Source organism: Podarcis cretensis (assembly GCF_951804945.1).
Source record: "Podarcis cretensis genome assembly, chromosome: 1".
Lineage (NCBI taxonomy): Eukaryota > Metazoa > Chordata > Lepidosauria > Squamata > Lacertidae > Podarcis > Podarcis cretensis.
Window position 1 is genome coordinate 127,024,361 of NC_137170.1, and position 21,848 is coordinate 127,046,208.

A 21,848-nucleotide genomic window follows, 5' to 3' on the forward strand; every position below is an offset into this window, starting at 1 on the left:
GCTTCTTTGTCTCCCTTAAGTTATCTCTCAGAGGGCAGCTATAAGGTCCCTTGAAAGCAAACTTCTGGGGTTCCACGGACTGGCATCAACTTGGACTTGTCATGTTGTGCGGATGCCTGACTATCATCTTCCAAAGCAACTACTCTATTCCGAACTTAAAAATGGAAAGCGTAATGCCGGTGGACAACAAAAGAGGTTCAAAGACTCTCTCAAGGCAAATCTTTTAAAAAATGTAGTATAAACACCAACAACTGGGAAACACTGGCCTGTGAGCACTCCAGTTGGAGAACAGCCTTTACCAAAGGGACGTGGGTGACACTGTGGGTTAAACCACAGAGCCTAGGACTTGCCGATCAGAAGGTCAGCGGTTCGAATCCCCACGATGGTGTGAGCTCCCGTTGTTCGGTCCTAGCTCCTGCCAACCTAGCAGTTCAAAAGCACGTCAAAGTGCAAGTAGATAAATAGGTACCGTTCCGGCAGGAAGGTAAACGGCGTTTCCATGCACTGCTCTGGTTCTCCAGAAGCAGCTTAGTCATGCTGGCCACATGACCCGGAAGCTGTACGCCGGCTCCCTCAGCCAATAAAGCGAGATGAGCACTGCAACCCCAGAGTTGGTCACAACTGGACCTAATGGTCAGGGGTCCCTTTACCTTTACATGGGCTTTGAAGATGCTAGAACTGAGGATGAAAGGGAGAAACACGCTAAGAGGAAGGCATGCTTGACAAACCCTCACCATGATCGACTCCCGCCCAGAAACCAATGTCCCCACTGTGGAAGGACATGTGGATCCAGAACTGGCCTCCACAGTCACTTACGAACTCACTGTTAAAACCGTGTTTATCTTACTCGGCTACGAGTGATCTCCAAAGAAGAAGATCACATTTTAATATCTGTCTGAAGCTACAACAAGAAAGCCTACGTAGCTTTGGACTACTGTCACTGATATCATCTTAATGATAAATTCAGTGCTCGCAGAAATTCAGATGGGACCATTTCCATCAAATGGGAAGAAGAGAAGCATTTGTGGTGTGTTCCGGCAACTCTTTTTTCTAGAAAAATAGCCCTGGCTATACTGCCATCCACCTCGGTAACTAAGCTATAAGAAATGACTGCAACTGTCCTGGACAAATGTTTGGAAGCTGTAATTCGAGAGTCAGCGGGGGTTGGCAGCCTGAATTCTGAAAAGACGGAGATAAAGGAAGACTGGGAGAGAAAAAAATGCCTGAAAATAATGAATTGGCAATTAATGGGCTGGACCAGATCTCACACAGCCAGGAGAGCTTCTTGAGCTCAGCTTTGATAGCTGAAACAGATGACAACACACACCTTTGGATATCAGATGTATACAAAATACTGGCTGCGTTCCCTCTTGACCCGCAAAGATCTTGTAAAAGATCATCCATGCCCTTGTAACCCGCAGATTGACTACGGCAATGCACTCTGGCTGCCCTTTCAGATTACCACAGTCCACCTACTCAGGGGAATAGCTTTGCTGTTAGCTCCAGGAGCCAATTCAAAGCACTCAGATTCTGACATTTAAAACCACACAAAGACTGAGGACCACATACCTCAGAGGGCCACTCCCTTTAAAGGACACACTCGCAAACAGGGAGATGTTTGAACAGTTTTGGGATGAAGGAGGGAATCAAAATATTTAAGGGGTTGGAAGTCGCAAGTATTTTAGGCTTTCTCGGCCAGGAACAAAAAACAGGATAACTAATTGGGGACATGAGAATGGTTTGTAAAATTGTGCACCGAGGTCTGTGAAACCCTGCGGAAAATGACAGAGAAGCATATGATGAGCAGGATAGATGGTAAAGAGTGGTTAGAATTTGGGGTTTGAATTTGGGGTTAGAACTTGGGTTTGTTGATGTTTTTGGACTACAGTTCCCATCAACCCTGAACACTGGTCCTGCTAGCTAGGGATGATGGGAGTTGTAGTCCAAAAAAAGAAAAAAGAAAAGCTGGTGACCTGAGTTTGGGAAACCCTGGGTTAGATAAAGAGGTGAGATTTAATTTTATATATATATCCCTACAAACTAAGAATGTTTCCTACTATGCCTACTGAAAATGCAGACTTAACATTAATCTCCACAAAAATGTTTTTCATGTATATTTTAATCACAAAATATGTATTTAAATGCTATGGGTCACAGTCTACGTAGTGCTAAAGGTTACAAGTGTGCAGAACGACTTCTGCTTGGTTGGCGAAACATTCTCTCCTCTCCTCCCCCTGCTCCCCCAAACCTGCTCTGGGTTCCCACCCAAAACCCCCAGAGCAGATTTAGGGGGCCTGCAGGGCACATCTGAGTGGAGGAGAGAGAGGGGCGCAAGTCTTGTTGCGCTTAGCGGACCCGCTATTATCTCAGTGCAGGCATTTCTAGACATATTTTATAAGGAGTAGCATTTTTTTTTAATAAGCACCCATTTTGGAACATGTTTTGAGTTGAAAACTGTATTATAAAATTCAGAGAAGGGCAGAATCTGAAGGATAACTACATTCCAGTTTTTACATCAAGATGTGGACTTCCTTAAAAATATGGAAACAGCAAAATTTTCTGTTATGCCCAGTATTAAATGCACTATCATACATAGCACATAGAAGAGAATGAGGTTTTTAAACTGTTTCATATACCTACACAGAACAAGCCACAGGAAATTGGAGGGGTTAAACCTGATGATGTTCGGTTGTTCTTGTAAGATCAGAAGAGCCCTGTTAGATGATATCAAATGCCCTTTTAAAATGTGGGTTGCTCTTGTTCTTGTTTTTATTATGTGCCGTGTAGAATTGTAATTTTATGTTGCGGACTGCCCTGAGACCTGCAGATGTAGGGCAGTGTACAAATTTAAATATTAATAATAATCTGGGTTTTCCCCCCACAAAAAAGAGGTGCCAAAACTCACTGTGAGGCAGTTACAGTAAGTGTCACACTTAAAAAAAAAAAACAACCCAAAAATAGGCGCCAATACTCTCCATGAAGCTGTTCCAGTAAGTGCCACACTCTTTAACAGCAACAAAAGAGGTGCTGGTACTGTGTACCTTTGAGTACCCCCTGGAAAAAAGCACTGATAATAATAATGATAGATCAGTCCAGTATTTTGTTCACACAGTGGCCAAGCCTAAAAACAGATACTGGGCAAACAGCACTCTTCCTACTTGTTATTGCAAGTGATTTTCAACGCTGTCATCAAGCAAAAAGAAGTGTCAACATGCCTCAGTCCAATGAAAGTACTCGCATGCGAAGCATCATAGTTCCCACTCGCATTTGCTAATTATTTTAATAATTGGTGGCGGGGAGCTTCAATGCAAACTCAGCGATTTGCATCCCGTTTACACAGTGGGGACAAACATATTTTGAATTACCGCATGGCAAGAAATAGCTGGCTCCATGGGAAGGCAGTTGCGACATTCAAAGTGAAAGAGCTTCAGCCGGAATAATCCCTTCGTTTTTAACTAATATGTTTGCCATTGGAGCAACTGGGGCACTGATGTAGCACATGCTACGAAAGGAATGGGCCTGGCCATTTGTATTTCAAAATTTATTGGTAATGCTAATGATGATGAGCTGCGCTTTCTAAGTCGCAATTCAAAAGGATCTGCACTTGTCCTGCATTGCTAATATATATAGTAATATATTTAACTACTGGCAGTTTTAAGATGCGCTCCTGCCACTAAAAGATTTAGAGCAGAGCAGCTCAATCAAAGCACCTAATCTGGAGACTTTGAAAATAGGACTTTCAAATCAACAATTCAAGCCAGGGTTTTTAAAACTGACCTTCAATGGTTCTACCTGCCTTTACTGAACTGAGCATACCCTCCCCTCCAGATACGCAAGCAGGTATGTTGGCTATACAGTAGTACCTTTGTTCTCAAACACCTTGGTTCCCAAATGCTGAAAACCCAAAATGTTTTTCGGAAGTTGAACGTCCGAAGTGGCTGTCGGCTATTGTTTCCAGGGTGCCTGCACCAATCAGAAGCTGCGCCTTGGTTTTCAAACATTCCAGAATGGATTAAGTCTGGCGCTTTTGTTTTTGCTATTTATTTTGCGTTTTTGTTTTTGAGGCTTTTTCAGTTAATTTGTTTTTCTGACTGTATGGAACCCAGTTCAGCTACTGATTGATTGTGTGACTGTGGAAATGGATAAAAGCCCCCCATCCAAACTATCATCAGTGCAGGTAAGAAAATAATAATAATTTTAATTTTTATCATCTACAATACTGTCTTATTTATTTTATAGAATAGTACATTGATGATTGCTTTCATTTTATGAATCAATGGTCTCGTTAGATAGTAAAATTCATGTTAATTTGCTGTTTTAGGGGTTGTTTTTAAAAATCTGGAATGGATTAATCCGTTTTGCATGACTTTCTATGGGAAAGCGCGCCTTGGTTTTGGAATGCTTTGGTTTTGGAATGGACTTCCGGAACGGATTAAGTTTGAGAACCAAGGCACCCCTGTAAGATTTATATCATCTGAGAAGAATGAGAATTTAATATGGGAAACAGTGGGAACACATGGGGAAAGCCACAGGATGTCATGAGCCTTTAAAAAGGAGGAGACCACAAAATCTACAAGTGTCCTATCAGCCCTTAATACATTTCTAAACAACGTTAAGTTGGGTTTGGGATTTTGCTTTTAAGGAAATCACACATTCCTCAGCAGGTAAATCTGCTGGTCAAGGGGAAACTGATTAGAAGTCATAAGCATAGCAGGCAAACAGGCAGGCTTCTTACCTCAAACACCTTCTACTTAAATTGCATTCAGAATTTCAAATCGCCCTCTTTTAAAATGAAAGTTACTGATCTCATACCTATGAAGTGGGTTAAGAATCGGTTCTACAGCAGAGGACTATAAAATTGACACATCAGATTACAAGAGGCAAAACTCAATGCACTGGAAGAGGTAAGTAGAAAGGAAGTACACACCCAAAATATTTGGTTCAGTAAATCTAAATGGAGCAACACATGCAGAGAGTTGATACGATTCGACTACAGGCAGAGATCAAGGAAGTGAACTTTGAAGTATTAAAGTAAGAGAGCTTTCAGAAGAGGCAGAGGAAGATCAGGAAAGTCTGTAGCCTGAATACAGGAGAAGATAACCCAATTCCCGCCAGTGGCATAAAGGAGAAAAAAGATAGTTTCTTGTGAAGTTAACAATGTTAAGGATAAAAGCAGACACTGCTAGGAAATAAATGGGGAGTATCACTGACATTTGGGTTTAGAGGTCAGAGCCTTTAACAAAATCCATTCAGAAGAAGTAAGAAGAGACCTCAAGATTTAAGTGTACGTTTGAAGGAAAGGAAAATGCATGAATTGAGTTTGGATGTAAAGACACAAGCCATGGTTTGGGCATCAGGGCTGAACGTTGGGCTCACACATTCCCTTCTCCCCATAGGAACACTGAATTTATTCCCACAATGAATGGTTTAAGTTTGCCATTGTTTCCAGGTCAGGCAAACTCTAGTTTGTGCAAACCATGTATTGCCTCCAAACCAAAACTAGAATTCCATTTCAAATTCTGCCTTCCACCTCTGGTTTGGGGTAGATAATGGTTTCCCCAAACTGTACCTTACTCGGTTTGGATGTAATGGCAAACCATGGTTTCCCCAGATTCGGATTAGAAGGTAGGAACCTGAAGGTTGCACGCAACTGTCAACACTAGTGTGACCCATTAAATCAATGGACTTAAGTTAGTAATGTCCATTTGTTTAAATGGGTCTACTCAAGAGGATGATTTTGTGTGATACAGTCCATGAGAACAGAGAAGGAAGTCTAAGGCTCAGCCCTGAGCGCCAAGCCACGGTTTAGCAACCACATCCAAACTGGGCCAAAAAAGTTGACCGTAGTGCAAGCAACAGAGAATGTCCAAGAATTATTGCAAATTTAGAAGGATTCACCATTACATGCACTACCTAAAAAAAAACCAAGGGAATAAAATTTGTATTTTGTGTGTTCTCCTTTGTTCTTCTCTTTCTTCTCACTGTATTGGAAAGAAAGAATAAATGTCTAATTAATATTGAAATCCAAGCATGACGGCATTTAAAATGCTTTTCATCAAGTATCAAAGGATTAAATCCAGGGAAAAGTTTATTTTTAAAAAAGCTCATTTATTAAAAGAGGAGAAAGCGTGTTCTTCTCTTGCAGGTAACAAACACATCTTAAAAAGAAATTAAGAACTGTGGGGAATGAAACTTGGAAAAGTTTGTGTCACATCTACACATAGAAAACAAAAGTTATTTTTTTTAAAAGCAGAAGGATATAAGGAAGATGGTAATGGGAGATATATCATCTAGAAATTTTATTATTATAGAAAAATGACACCTGGATGTGTAAATGGGCCCAACATCACTCCAAAAGATTTCTTTAAAATGTGGAAAACTTGGGCAGATTTTCCTGAAAGCAATCAGAAAAAATAAATAGGGCCTCTTTAGTTACTAAAGTTTACCACCTCCTTTTACATAAGATTAGGAAAATTTCAAATGCTTAATATTTGGCAGTATTTTAATCCAACAAACGGCTAGATATTATTATTTTCTTACTGCCACATTAAAGAATATACTATTTTGCAACATCAAGTACGGTATTTATATATATTTAACATCAGGTAATTTTTTTCTATACCTCTCAAGAAACTAATGAGAAACTAAGTACACAAGAAAGTTGCATGCAGTTAAACCAGTTTTTTTAAAAAATCAATGTTAAGACTATTATTTCAGAGAAATTTTTAACAATGAACTAACTACACCGACAGGTGGAAGTTCAATAGTGTGGGCATGTTAAATATGTGACAATATTATGGGGGGGGGAGAGAATCTTTTAGATCTCAAAAATCCAAGATCTCAAAGAGTTAAATGGCGAAAGCAGTCTCTGAAGTTCACCATTACAAACTAGAACGAACTTGTCTTCAAAACAAGGCAAATAATAAATCATGCCATTCCTACGTTCTCTGGTTTTGGATTTAATGTGTGATTCTGTTAAGATTCTGCACATGCAGTCGACATGGAGCATGCTTGATGACTAAGGAAGGCGTATAACGTGCAAAATTCCTTTACTGTTTAACACAAGAAACTATTACTGGATTGCTGTGAACCACGTGATCACTGAAGCAGTCTTTTGTCTGGTGCCTACGTTTGATATGTGGGTCTATTTACTCAATTTTACTTGCAAAGGTTTTACACAATTGCTGCCTCCTATTCACATCTAAGATCTTCTTCTGATCCCAGGTAAATCTGGACAGTGTTTCCAGGGTGGCAGCTGAACTTTCAAAAGGATCTTTGTCTAGTGTTGGGAACTGCCATTCCTGGGGACAATGCAACAAATGCCCTTGCGTCTGACGCTTTTAGCACACCTATGCAAACATTATGAGCCAGGGAGTGTTCCCCCCCCCCAAAAAATACAGAATTTCCTAGTCAAATCTAACACAAGCAAAGGGAAGTTCACCATCACCAAAGCCAATAATTAAATGTTTTTTAAAGTGTTATCAGATGGAATTTTTTGAACTTTTCCGAAGCAAAAATAATAAACCATGCAGATCAGCAACTTTCCGACGAGTTAAAAAAACAAGAACAAAAACCCACCACAACACACCACTAAGAAACAGTATTTGAAAACCTGTTCAAAACCAAGGTGAGAGAGCCCAGTAGAAAAGGCAACTTTTGTTTTGTTTTTTGCTTCTGTATAATATTTTAAGAAATATTGTTTAGAACCAGATTTCAGCATTTGGGGATCAGTTGAAACCCCTAGTTGTTCTCAATGCACGATAATAACTTTTGAAGCCACCAGTTATAAAAGATGAAATCAATTAGCTATTTTGAAATTTAAAGTGGTAAATCTCTAAGATTGGCCGGACTTTCATCCAATTTGTATATAGCCTGCTTGACTGTTTTATTCAATCCTTTAACCAATAGTATAATTAAAGTTACAACGACGGGTATCTTACCTGTTAGCATGGGAAGGAACACAGATTTATAACTGGAGAAAACCGTACCAACCCAGACTTACGTTGTTCGAGATTTGTGCATCAGGTTTTCAAAGTTATGGACATCTTGACAGCTGAATTAAAACTCTTAAATATATTCATGGATGTCAAACAAACTTTACTAAAGGACAAAATATAACAGGTGTGATTGTGAACTTTAAATGGAAACTGTAGTATTGCTACAGAATTGTGTGAAAAGGTCTAACTGAACTATGAAATATCAAATTTATTTTGCTGCAAGAATCTGTGAAATAAAATGAATGATTGGATGGCTGTCTTTAAAAAGTGGCAAAAAGCAGAATGTTTTAACTGAATGTTGATGTTTAACTTGGAAATAATGCCCAAATCTTTGTTTTAATTCACTATTGAAGTAAAATGATTCCGTACTACCATGTTTGTTTCTTCACACTAGTGTGGTTTTTGTAATCTGGGTTTTACTGACAAATATGAAATGAAAAATGGGACGCGGGTGGCGCTGTGGTCTAAACCACTGAGCCTAGGGCTTGCCGATCAAAACGTCGGCAGTTCGAATCTCCGCAACGGGGTGAGCTCCCGTTGCTCGGTCTCAGCTCCTGCCCACCTAGCGGTTCGAAAGCACGTCAAAGTGCAAGTAGATAAATAGATACCGCTCCGTCGGGAAGGTAAATGGCGTTTCCGTGCACTGCTCTGATTCGCCAGAAGCGGCTTAGTCATGCTGGCCACATGATCCGGAAAAACTGTCTGCAGAGCGGACAAACACCGGCTCCCTCAGCCAGTAAAGTGAGATGAGCGCTGCAACCCCAAAGTCGTCCGCGACTGGACTTAACTGTCAGGGATCCCTTTACCTTTATGAAATGAAAGCCTTCCAAACTACTCAGTTTTTAACCAGTTGCCCAGTCCACATAGGTATATGTGCTAAGACATTTAGAATAATTGTTTGTGCAATACTGGTCTGCAGCTGGATGTTTCAGGGATGGAAAAAATTAATAAACCTTGCATCCGCAAACTTCAGAGAATCAGCTGAAACATATCGACTCAAAAAATAATGCTCACTAACCACAATTGTCAGGTACAAGGATTAAATCAGCCTTGAAATAATACACTCCAGGGAAAAGAATGCATTAGTGTGAAGATGATCCAGAGAAGTACTATGCTGAGTATCTGTTAGCTCAGTCGGTAGAGCATGAGGCTCTTAATCTCAGGGTTGTGGGTTCAAGCTCCACATTGGGCTGGGGGTTGGACTGGATGACCCTTGGGGTCCCTTCTAACTCTATGATTCTCTTTCTTCTATTCTGCAAGGTACAAAGTTGGCTTCGCAGCACTAACAGCCACAACGAACTTGTAAAATACCGAGCAAATGTGGCAATATTTTTTAAAGGGTATTGCTCAAAAATGGGGCAGGAATATTGGGAAGCAACCTCTATTCTCAGGTGCAGATCTAGAGAACGGAAATAAAAAATAGATGTTGCATGACAAGCCGAGGATTACCTAGCTTAGTATGCCGTAAATCTACGTTCGAGTTAAGCTGGAGTACTAGGATTTGAGATGATTTAATGCTGTTTGGACTTTACTTTCTCCTGCTTGTGCCTTACATATGACTTTGATAATAATTAACCTTAAATAAGGAAAGTGAGCTTTCGGCATCCTCCTAAGGAAGCTAGTATGAAAGGAGGACTGGACAGGAACACCTGACAAGTGTGTTTATTACTTGAAGTATACACAGCTTGTGGACCAGATTCGGGGGCAGAGGGGATCTGCATGACAAAGCTGTTCCCTTCATTTAAGGGAAGAGGGAAGCCTGTGGATTTGGTATCACCCCAACCACAGAGATCAATTCTTATATTCTGGTTCTTTATACAGATCTACTAGCACCCAAACAATGACAGGTTGAGTTTTGTTTACCTAGCAAGTTTCACAGGACACTTTCAATCACCAAATCTACAACTACTTCAAATAATGGTACAGTGAATTCCTCACTGCAGAGAATACGAGTCACCTAGCAAACTGCGTTTCCCCTCTACTGATTTTGGATCCCATATAGATGGGACACAAAGTTTGAAGGCTACTTTTTTGACGCTTACTGGGAAGAGACTTTAGATTTAATATTTCAGATAAACTGCTCGTTATTAAAACCACACACAGAGGTTTTAATGTTGCTCAGTAAAATAATTAAAAATAAACACCACCAAGCACACACTGTGTGTCATATGTTATAGCACAATCCTATACAGTCGTACCTTGGTTGTCGAACGCCCTGGAATTCATATGTTTTGGCTCCCAAACGCCACAAATCCGGAAGTGAGTGTTCCGGTTTGCAAACGTTCTTTTGGAACCTGAATGTCCGACGGTGCTTCTGCAGCTTCTGATTGGCTGCAAGAGCTTCCTGCAGCCAATCAGAAGATTCCGTTCGACTTCCAAGGTACGACTATACATGTTTACTCAGCAATATGCCCTACAGACTTCAGCGGGGCTTATTCCCTAGTAAGTGGGTATAGAATTGGAATCTCAATGGCATGTACAGTGGTACCTCTGGTTACGAACTTAATTCATTCCTGTGGTCCGTTCTTAAGCTGAAACAGTTCTTATCCTGCGGGCAAAGTTTGCAACCAGGAGCAGCTACTTCCAGGTTAGCGGAGCTCATAACCAGAAGCGTTCATAACCAGAGGTACCACTGTATTATCAAGACCTGGGGGGAAAGCACAAACAACAGTATTTCCAAGAAGTGTGCATGTTGTTTTGCCTTCCTTATATTTCCTTGCCATTTCCTTTTACCATTTCCTTTGGCTTCCATTCCATTCTATACATTTTGCATTATTAGTAGTTAGTCACAATAACCAAATCTATAAAGATGCAGCAAGGTGCACAAGATTAAGCCCGGGAGAAACCAGTCATTTCTGAATGCAGTTAGCTGTGTCTAACAGTGGCCAATGATTTCAGTGAACTAATTTTTTTTTTTTAATTCTCAATTGGCGTTTACAGTCACAATCCCCAGAATTATGTGCATGCACAAAGGCAGAAAAGCTTCTTGAAAATGATTTTGCACAGCAACCCTACCTGCCAAAAAGGCATTTTTTTTGGCTGTTGGGAGCTGCTTTGATAAAAAATAGCAAAGGAAATGTTCATCTGTGTGATCAGTTCTTGCCTACACAAGCATACAGCTTGTAAAGGATATAACATAAGGTATTAGACTAATTAGACACTTGTTTAAGCTCAAAACTGTAAACTGTATGACCTAGTAAGGAAGCATCATTATATAAGTTACATAAACCAAAGTGCCCAGTGCATGAATGCATGGCATTTCTGATAATTTGCAGAGAGGGGTGAGAATCACCTGTTTTTGCCAGCTGGTCCTGACTAGCCTTTCACCCACCACCACCCTAAACCAAAGATTTTTCAAACACTCAGGAGTGCTTCTTCAGTTAGCACAATGTTCTACATCAGAAATGTGGGTAGTGGCAGCAAATACGGCATGCCGCTGTTTGGATTCAAGCCAACATGTTCCCAAAACACCACACCAAATATAATGTTGCTCTAACAAAAATTGCAGGACTAGACAACGAACAAGAGCTGTTATGCAAAAAAAGTTAAAATTACAACTTTAAAATGGAACTAAAAGCTGGCTAGAGCTTATACTGAACTCCCAATACTTCAAATTTATACAGAATGCTATTTTGATTTAAACACAGATTATGGAAAGTGTTTTTTATTCCTAGTTTCAAATCATGGATCTAGTTGCTATTGAAAAGGAACAAAAAAATACAAACTGAGCAGCTCAAAATAAAATTTATTATGATACAAAAGTGTATGTGCTGGAGATACATAAATAGCATACAATGCAAATGAAAAAAAATGGGACACATGACATATCACTTCAACTGAAGCAAAAGCATACAACACATGCCAAAGCAAAATCTAAATGCATTTACATTTCCAAAGGAGCATTAATGATGCCAACAAAAAAGGAAAAGGGAAAAGAAATACGACAAGTAAAATGCTTGAATATCAAGAACTGTTATTGCCGTGAACACAAATGTACATTAAGCTTTATTAAGAATATTCAGACAAAAGCATGCTAATATTCTATCAGCTTTTAATAACATATTCATGGTCTTGCTCATCTGACAAATTCCCCACTGGAATGTAGCCACTGCTCTGTTCAACCAATAAGCTGAGTTCACATCCTTTTTCTTAAGGTCATATAGAGCATTTTCATACACGAGGTGCTTCAGATGGTGTTGAACTTGAATGCAAAACCTACATTTGCCAGAATGTTCATTCATATTACATTTTCTTTTGTAGAGATGCTCGCGTGGCTGGTTTTGTTTCACTTTCTGTGAACGCTGGGCTTGTCGTTACACACAAATCAGAAATAAATTTCAAATAATGAACGCTGGTCAAAGCAAAGCAGCTGGTTTAGCCAGCCAGAGTTTAGAAATTTTAATCAAGGTCTCCATTTCATACTTTATGACAAGCCAGGATTAATAGAAAGTGAAATCAAATGCGGTAGAGGAGAACACACAAACCTGAGGCTTGAGCTTGTTTCAGCTCATGCACATAGCAGTGAGGCATGTATGAAAGGTTTTGGACAGTAGAGGTTGCTCATTCATATTGGTCCAGGCATTATGAATTGCAACCAAAGAAGTCATCTCTTTTGCACAAGTCCCTTCTCTCTTCCTATGTCATTTCCCCCCACCCCTCCAAACTCTGGAGTATTGCAGAGAGGAGAGGGAGGGGAACTTTCATTGCACAAGCAGAAATTATTGCACGGACAGGACAACTTTGTGGAGTACAACCGTAAGTTAGTAAAGGAAAGAGCTTAAATTGCTTTAAACTTAAACGCATTGAACCAATTATAGGGGCATGCGAAGGACACCAAAAGGACGCCAAAGACCAGCAAATATTTTGTAATTAACTGAAACCAACAGCCCAGATAAGTCGTAACAGCGCTGATGGGTCAGGGAAGTGTTACCTCCATCACAAAGTGTACTTCAAAGAAACTGAAACCCATTCCCTGAGCATCACTTTCCATACCACATAAATGGTCTCACATGAGCCATCCTCCAGGCTAAACCTTGTGTAGGCTCAACTTTCTGAAAGTGTGAGGCCAATATACCCAAGGAAACGGGGAGAAAAATATGCACAGGAGTGGAGGATTATAGAGGCTAACACAAGTCCATGCTTCATCCTCTCTCCTCAGGAAGCATCCAGCGCCACAGAAATTTAAAGAGGACAGAACTGTTGTTATTATTATGAATTGCCACTCTCCGTTTTAGGGCAAGCCATCACAAGGCAGCTTATAACAGATGTGTAAACATAAAACAGTTGAATGCAAAAAAAACAACAACAACCCCATAACTAAACAGCAGAAAATAAAATTATAGGCAGCCAGCAATATGGGGGCAATCAAGAAGCCCAGCAGTATAAAAAACACCATCAGAGTTTGCTTAAAGACCTCAAGGGAAGGGGCCAAGCAGAATTCTCAGGAAAGGGAATTATTTGAATACGGGGGCCGCTACTAACAAGGCCTTATCCCTGATACTCACTGACCTTGATCAGCCTTAGTGGTAGGCCAGGAAGCAGGACCTGTGAGATCAATCTTAGGACCCAGGGAGATTCATGTAAGATATAGGAGGTCCTTCAAATAACATTTAAACTACGCCTCAAAACAAATGGATAACCAATGTAAAATTGGTATAACGAACCGCCTAGCCCCTACAAGTATTCTAGTGGCTAAATTTTGCACCAGCTGAAGATACCAGATTGTCTTCAATAGGCCACCCTACCAATAGGAATGTGACGAGTAACACCTTCCAGTCCAAATACAATTATTCAGGTCATCCCAATCACAACAATACAGGAGACTCTGAGTGCCACATTCCACACTCCCAACAGTTGTGCTGATTTATCATTCCAGACCCCATAGAATTTTTGAATGCTTTTTGTTTTTGGTTTATTTCATCTCCCGTGCTCTTCTTTTTAAAGCTTTAAGAGTACATCCCTGGCTTAGTGCATGGTCCTTTTTATTGCTGCTCAGGTTCATCAGTCACCGCCCACATCTCCCATACAATGAAGACACCCATGTTTGTCTGAGGGGTTGCTTGGATATTTTCCTTCCTTGGGATCAACTAGTGGTGGGTCTTCAGATTGCAACTCTCTCCTCTTTTAGAGAAGATTTCATGTTCAGAAAACTGCAAGGGCCTCCTAATTCATTCGGGAGGATGGCAGATACACAGAACACCCATCCCTTAATTACAGATGCTGCCTCTCTCCCTTGCCCTCCATTCCCACTCAAAGGTTTGAATGTCCCTTATCTAGGACAGGGACAGCATTATTTTACTCTTGTGTGATTCACCAACATGTTTTAAACTCACAAAGACAGATTTCATAGTCCAAATCTCCTAGCAGTTTAGGAATAATCAATGTGCATTAAAAAGTTAGCCAGTGATTACATTGAGAAGTACCGTACAAAATCAGACCCGCATCCACTTAATCCAGCATTCTTTTCAGGAATCCCAGCAGCCCAAAGGTGCTAAGTGGTACACAAGTGGATCATGGTCTACTTTCTTCATGGCTGGTTCTAGATCAAAGATGTAGGTTGCTTCCACACTAACCCTTTCCTCTGGGGTGGGCGTCTCTTGTTCATTCAATTTTTGCAAGGAATCGGCACAACGCTGTTGTTAAATCATTGCAATCTAGTGTTTTGTGTTATCCTTCTGTGCTTTTCCCAGACCTGATTTGTTGTGGGGGTTTTGCTGTAAAATGCAATTGCAGCAACATCCTGTCAGTTGTGTATGAGCAATTAACTATTAGGACTTCTTAGGGGAACTGTACCTTTCACATGAAAGCTTCCTGTTTCAGACCGTTTTATTGCTTCCCCAAGTCAGCAGGTGGGGATAAACTGCCCTTTATTTAACCCCCCCCCCCTTTTTAAGGGAGAGGTAGTGCTGGATACCTAATCTCCTCTGAGGACCATTGTTGTATTTACTGGGAGGGAGAGCTGGTGGTGAGGTTAGTGTTTTCAGGTACATTGCCAGAACCAATCCTGTATACTGGAACTGGTGCACTCACAAAGTGCTGATCCCTGACCCCCTCTCTTTTCACAGAAAGCGCAGCAATGTCACTGACTGCACTTCTGTCCCCCACAAAAGGGAGTGAGGGAGGAAAGAGGTGTTGCTTTCCATTATTACTTTTTATCCCTTCTTTTATTTCATTATAGTGAAGCAGCACAGACTTAAATTGACACACGCCAGGAACAGAAGCTAACTAAATAAAGGGTAATTCCTCACCGCTCTTTCAGCCACAAGGATCACAGAAGCAATGAAGCAGGCTGAGCATCTGAACAGGAAGCTTTTAATTAACATTAGAAAGGGCATTTGTTGAGTGTAAATTTCCTGTGAGCAGACATTCTAAGAAGATATTGGTCAAGGGGAAACAGGGTTGCTAATTACATAGGAAGTTGACGTGTATGAAGTCAGACCACCAGCTCATCCACCTCACTACAGCCAAACTTTACAGTGACTGGCAACAACTCTCTAGGAGTTTCATACAAAACCTCCAGATCTACCTGGAGGTGCCAGGATTTGAACCTGGCCGGTTCTGCATGTAAAAATGTGCAGACTACCACAAAGTTCCTTCCCCTTGCTATGTTAAAACTGGAGATTCTGAAAAGCATTTAATACAACTTTCAGCGAACGACAGAAAAGCAATGCCTCCGTGTGTTAAAGGGCTCTCAAATGTGAAATGGTTTCTTTCTTATTGCACCTATTGTTATTTATTTCTGGCAGAATCTAGAGTAATATATATGTTATAATATATATGGAGTGTGTGTCTCTCAACCATTGGTTCTATCATTTTTCAGAAGTCAAAGGCACAACGCAAGCATGGTTTCCTAATATGCTGCTATTAGAAGATTAACTTGAACTTATCAATACTACTCTATACTTTGGTATATTTCAATATTCAATATATTTAAGAGTTGTTTAAAATAGGTTTCTACATATTGTTACATAACGACTGATACAAAGAATCCTATCACCTCCATTCATTTGCAGCCTTTTCCAATGTTGCACAAGTTGAATGAATGACTTTGCATATATTTGCTTGAACTGAAAGCAAATGAACCTGCTTCCAAATGTTTAGGATTAAGATACTAAAAGACAGAGAGAGAGAGAAATCTAACAGAGGATTTGTTTAACAGTCTGTTAAAATCTAAGCAAATTGTGACAACAGTAAAATTTATCCACTTATAAAAAATATATGATTCGGGTATTATTATTTTCTACATCTATTGTTCCAATTTTCTTTTGTAGCCAATATACCTTTGTGTTTTGCTGCACTGCAAATTTTCTGTATTTTTTTTTAAATACCCCATGAAATTCCCTTTTGAATTCATTCCTTAAGCATGATACAATTGCAAGTATAGGCCACACACATTTTCATGCTTTATTTCCACTTGCTGTCTGAAAAAACGATTAAAAGGAATCTGCATAAAACCAGATACTAATCTTTGGTATCTCGGAGCAGTTATTTACAAAACACTGAAAACAAAACTAGCTTCTCTGGAACTGTGCGATCTAGAAAAACGGGAGCATGTTTAAAGACGAAAACCAACTCTCTCTGAAACTAGAGCCCATTTCTTTAGTTTTGCTCTCCTCGACCTTCCATTCTATACACTACAGTGGTGGAGATGTCCTCGTTTGCCTCGGGTGACACTTTTTTCCACACAGTCTCTTTTAATGCAAGTTCGTGCTGAAGGCTCTCATAGTCCAGCGGTCCATAGGAATGCTAGTTGTTCAAGCAACACACATTATTTGTTAGATTACCGGTGGGGGGGAAACATTCTAGCATTATTGATATTTAGCAATTAGCGTTAAGCCAGCTGTTAGCACTGACTTTCCGCCACCTCTTGACATGGTTATGCATTCAGTTTTGAGACAGTTAAGGGGATTTCTGCAATGCAGAAGGTTGAGGGGGAGGGAAGGCAAGAGCCACTCCTCCAACCAGCTTCATTCACTTTACGGGAAGTTGGGGATATTCAGAAGGCCCAATTCTTGGATTCGGGGGTTTGCTTTCCTTCTTCAGCTATCCCCTCCCCATAAGGCTTCACACACTGCTGCTCCCCGGCCTTGGAGCTGCAGGTGGGCAGAGGGTCATTCCCACAATAGCATGGCGATCCTAGCCATGGGTCTGTTTGACCTGGCCAAAAATCGTAGTCCCTCCCCCCCCCCCCCATATCAAAACTGTGCCCGCCAAAGTACTCTGTGAGACCTAAGAGCTATAGCCAGAAGAGGAAGATTGGATAACCGTCTCTCCAAGCCATCCGGTATAGTTAGGAGAAAAACTAAATGGGAAGCTTCCTTCCTTTTTCTAGCAATTCTTAATGCAGCCAACAGAGCACCAGACACTGCAAAAGGCAGTTCACAACTGCTACCCTGAGCACCAAGAATAACAAAGGATTTTTTTCGCATCTATACTGCAAACATGTACACGGAGACTTGACTATACAGTGGTGCCTCGCAAGACGAAAAGAATCCGTTCCATGATTCTCTTCGTCTAGCGGTTTTTCGTCTTGCGAAGCAAGCCCATTGACGGCTTAGCGGATTAGCGCTATAAGCGGCTTTTAGCGGCTTATCAGCTTAGCGGATAAGCAGATAAGCGGCTTAGAAAAAGGGGGGGAAGGGGAAAAAAGTCGGAAAAACTCACAAGACATTTCGTCTTGCGAAGCAAGCCCATAGGGAAATTCGTTTTGCGAAGCGCCTCCAAAACGGAAAACCCTTTCGTCTAGCGGGTTTTTCGTCTTGAGAGGCATTCGTCTTGCGGGGCACCACTGTACCGTGGTACCCCGGTTGTCGAACATAACCTGTTCCGGAAGACCGTTCGACTTCCAAAACGTTCGACAACTGAGGTGGCAAAAGGTGGTCGGCAAATTCAATTGAGAAAATTGAGAAGCACACCTCGGAAGCCGTTTGACTTCCAAGGCATGTTTGAAAACTGAAGCATTCACTTCTGGGTTTTCGGTGTTTGGAAATCGAAATGTTCAGCTTCTGAGACAATCGAAAACCAAGGTACCACTGTACTTTGGAAGGCATGCCAATGTTGCTCCATAGTTTATTGGCCCAAGATGACTTTAGATCTTTATATAAATGACAGCCTTGCTTGAGGCTGGCTTGAATATACTAAACCAAACCAAGGCATGTCTAAAGCAACAGCAAAACCTAGTGTGCTACCAGGTGCCAAGTTACTAACAGAGTAGGCAAAATGGCAAAAACACAACATCTGGCACTAAGCTCCACTTATGGCAATTAGGTAAACTGAACTTGAACCACTAGAATTTACATATTGATGCAATACATGTCATTGATCGATCTTATTTTGGTAAAGGAGAAACCTAGTAAATACACAATACACACTAATAACCTGAAATACCTTTCCTACTTACCCGCTGATCACCACCTTCCCTGCGAGGATCAAGCTTCTTCGCAAAGTGCCTCAAATTATCGTAATTATGGAAATTGCACAAAGATACCAGTTCCTGCAATGGTCAGAACATCACATTGTTCTATGTGCAAACCAGCAAAGTTTATAGGTTTCTATGCTTTAGACATTTAGTCTGTTATTATCTGATTACATAGCTAACTGGAGCCCATTAGAAAAGCTCACTGGTTGATATGAATTTTGCAATAATAATAATAATCTAAAATTGGTTTGAAATATTGTTGAAACTTATGGATTCGTAGGTGAACAGAAAGCAAAGAACCAGCATTTTTGGCAGCCAACAATATGTGAACTGCTAGACTGAAACAGATAAGTGCATTTTGGAAGACTTTTTTCACCTGCAAAATGTACTCCCTCTTTGCAGCTGCATCTTAAAGCTGCAGATTTAGCATCATTTTTGTTTAACAGGTAGCCTCAGTGACACCATGATATAACACTGACCAGCTGCTTTTGGGAGCTCTATTATTCAGAAGACAGCTGGCTATTTTCTCAAAATACCATGCAAATTGCAGCCAAATGGGGCAAGGAACAGACAGTAACAAGCCGGATGAGACGGGTGTGGCTCTAGCAAACATCTGGGAGCCCTGAATATCTTCTTTCACATTGAAATAATGTACACGGCTTAGTATCTGGCTCAGCCCTAACATGAACCACCGTTCATGCTGGAATCTGAAAAAGGTTTTTTCAGATGACATTTTCCAAGCACTTGCAAAAACCAATTCTGCAGAGCAAGTACAGCTTTGCCTGCCCATCTGTTAGATTATGACGAAATTAGAGGTGGGCATGAAAACGGAAAGTCTAATAAAATTCTGATGCAAACCAAAGAAAATATGCAAGTGAGAAGGCATGCTGCTTACGTGACAAAAGTGTATCCCCTTAACGCTGTTGCCCATCTTGTCCAGAGGAGGGGACCAGCACATCATGCCCATAACATTGGGAACAACCAGCAGAATGCCACCAGCAACCCCTGATTTTGCAGGAAGACCAACCTAGATTAAAGGGAACAACAGGAAGGCTTACACTGAAGGATCTAAAATATATTTAAAAATTAAGGACTTAAAAGATATCAGAATTTAAATGTTTGGTGGCCATCCATAACTGAAGTAGTCCTAAAGACAGCTTTTCAGGATTGACTTATTGGTGTCAACTCATGTCCCAGGTATTATTTAGTTGGTGCACTCATACAGGTAAGCTCGGAGTTTGCCATTATCACAGACACAACTTGGGCCTCCAAAAGACGAAGTGCCTTTGACTAGCTGCAGCTGTGACCACTGCTGGATAGGGACAGTATTACTATGGTGACCTAGGCTGCCATAATCTCCTGGTTGAGCTACTGCGGTGTGTTGTTACATGTGAAACAGTCTCCAAAGACTGACTGGAAGCTTCATTTCAGAACATCAACTAGAACAGTTCATTAAGACCACGATCACACCTGCTTTTAAAAGAATTTCATGAAAGAATTGGACCCTGAAACAAACAGGCAAAGTCCTAAACAGTTTGAGATTCAGTATCAGTGTCCCCATACTCTTAATTCCAACGCCCTTGTCAGAGTGCGCCTGCCATCAGAAGGGAAGCAGCTGCCAACCAGGTACATAATGACCTCCCCATGGATGTTTGCTTGGTGTCAACTTCGCTAAACCTTTTGTTCTCACCTACTTATTTTATTTCTTTAAATAACGTTCTGCTGGGTTATTTATTTATTTGCTATTTGAACTACAGCTTTTACCGTTAGCTTTGTTTTATTGAGTTGTATTTTCAACTTTGTGTCTTGTCACTTTATATTGTTATGAACTGAATTAGTTTTGATGGAAGGCAGCATATAAACATTTTAGATAAAATAACATTAAGTAAATGCTTAAAATTGCTACTTTAGAGAGTGAATGATACCACTTAGCCTAAATGTTTCCTATTGGCGTGTCTACTAAATGCTAGTTTGAAAATGCTACTTACGTGGAAGGCAAACTGTCCTGAGAAGTCATACATGCCACAGGAGTGCATTAAACTTAGAGTGTTCCGAACAGCTTCTGGGCTCAGTACCCTCTCGCCAGTGATTGGGCAAAACCCTCCATTAGCCAATGTTGCTGCCATTACACTGGCCGATTCGCAAGTCACTTCTATGGAACACAGCTTAAGAAAGGTGGGGAGTGAGAGTAGGAACAGTTACAAACTATGACACACAAGTGGTATATTGCACAAGTAAACAGATTAAAAGACTCCCTTACAAAAACTAGATCCAGCTATAGACTGCAGCTTATGGAACGAGCTGTCAGCAGATTAGGGAGGAAAGCCAAAGAGCTGTGCGCCTTCATTCCATTTGTCTGCAGTCGGCGCTTCCATGGGATGATGCTGTAGCGACCCCCTTCTCCGCTTCTGGGTCCCTCTGTTGTGGAAGCGCCGACTGCAGGAAAACGGAATGGCAGGTGCATGGCTCTTTGGGCTCCCTGGCTCCAGCTGCCCACCTGCGTTGCTGAGCCCGCCCCGCTCTGGGAAGGAGGCAGGATGGAAGCGGAAGGAATGGGGAGCCCGGCTATGGAAACCAGGACGATCCGGAGGAAGCAGTAGGCAAAGCACAGGGCTTGTGGCACACTGCTCTGGGCTGCAGGCGGCTCCCTCATTTGCCACCATTTGCTCTTGAGCTGGTGATTTGTGCCAGACGGTAGGAGGCGCACCTCTCGAGTCTGGGAGAGCAGAGGGCGCCGAGGGACCGGGGCGAGGGAGCGTGGGCCTGGCATGCGTTGTGGGGAGGAAACACTGGGTCCCTCTGCTGCTGCTGCGCTGAGCAAGGGAAGGCTGTGCCAACAAAACAGAAGTGCACACCCAGAGTACGTTCGCAATCTAAAAAATAATACGCAAACCAGAACACTCATTTCCGGTTTTGAAGTGTTCGTAATCCAAAAAGTTTGTTGGCTAGGCTGTTTGTAACCTGAGATACCACTGTAATAGGAATCCACCGCTAAGATAACTTACTCTAACTTCCATAGATTAAAGCTACAATAACAATTTAAAGATAGTTTGATAGCATCTGATATTGGGGTACAGCATTTTTATTGTCTTTATGAAATATGCAAAAGTAACTTAGTTAAGTATTGCAGTATAGTTAACTGTTGACCCCAGTTTTGAGATTTTTGTCAACATTACACTTGCCCAATTATTTCTGTAGCTTTTTACATTTCCCTTTCAGGATTATAGACATGAAGTTCAGATAATTACCTGGAAGTAGAAGTCCAATATGCCAACCATATCTGTGCCTTCTGGAAAACACTAGAAAAAATAGCAGAGGATTTTAGTACACAAGCTAGGCCATGAGGTTTCACAGATATGGAGGTGGTATCATGACATCACAGCCAAAAGCCAATTAGAGGTAGTTTTTGCTGACAGAACAGGCTGTTTGTGACT

At 41.1% G+C, this 21,848-nt stretch overlaps 1 protein-coding gene across 3 annotated transcripts in view; it reads right to left on the reverse strand.

The window, feature by feature from the left end:
• Nucleotides 1-21,848, reverse strand: part of GLS (glutaminase) — a 72,224-nt gene that overhangs the window by 17,262 nt on the left and 33,114 nt on the right. The window contains exons 11-15 of one of the 3 annotated variants that reach the window (XM_079978879.1): nt 21,663-21,713; nt 20,403-20,579; nt 19,310-19,441; nt 18,397-18,489; nt 11,726-14,710 (exon numbers count right to left, since the gene is read on the reverse strand). In XM_079978879.1, coding sequence (XP_079835005.1) covers nt 14,651-14,710; nt 18,397-18,489; nt 19,310-19,441; nt 20,403-20,579; nt 21,663-21,713 — 513 coding nt within the window. In that variant the 3' untranslated portion in view covers nt 11,726-14,650. Of the gene's footprint in view, nt 1-11,725; nt 16,743-18,396; nt 18,490-19,309; nt 19,442-20,402; nt 20,580-21,662; nt 21,714-21,848 lie in introns of those variants that run through there. The other 2 variants (XM_079978878.1, XM_079978877.1) reach the window with 2 other exon arrangements.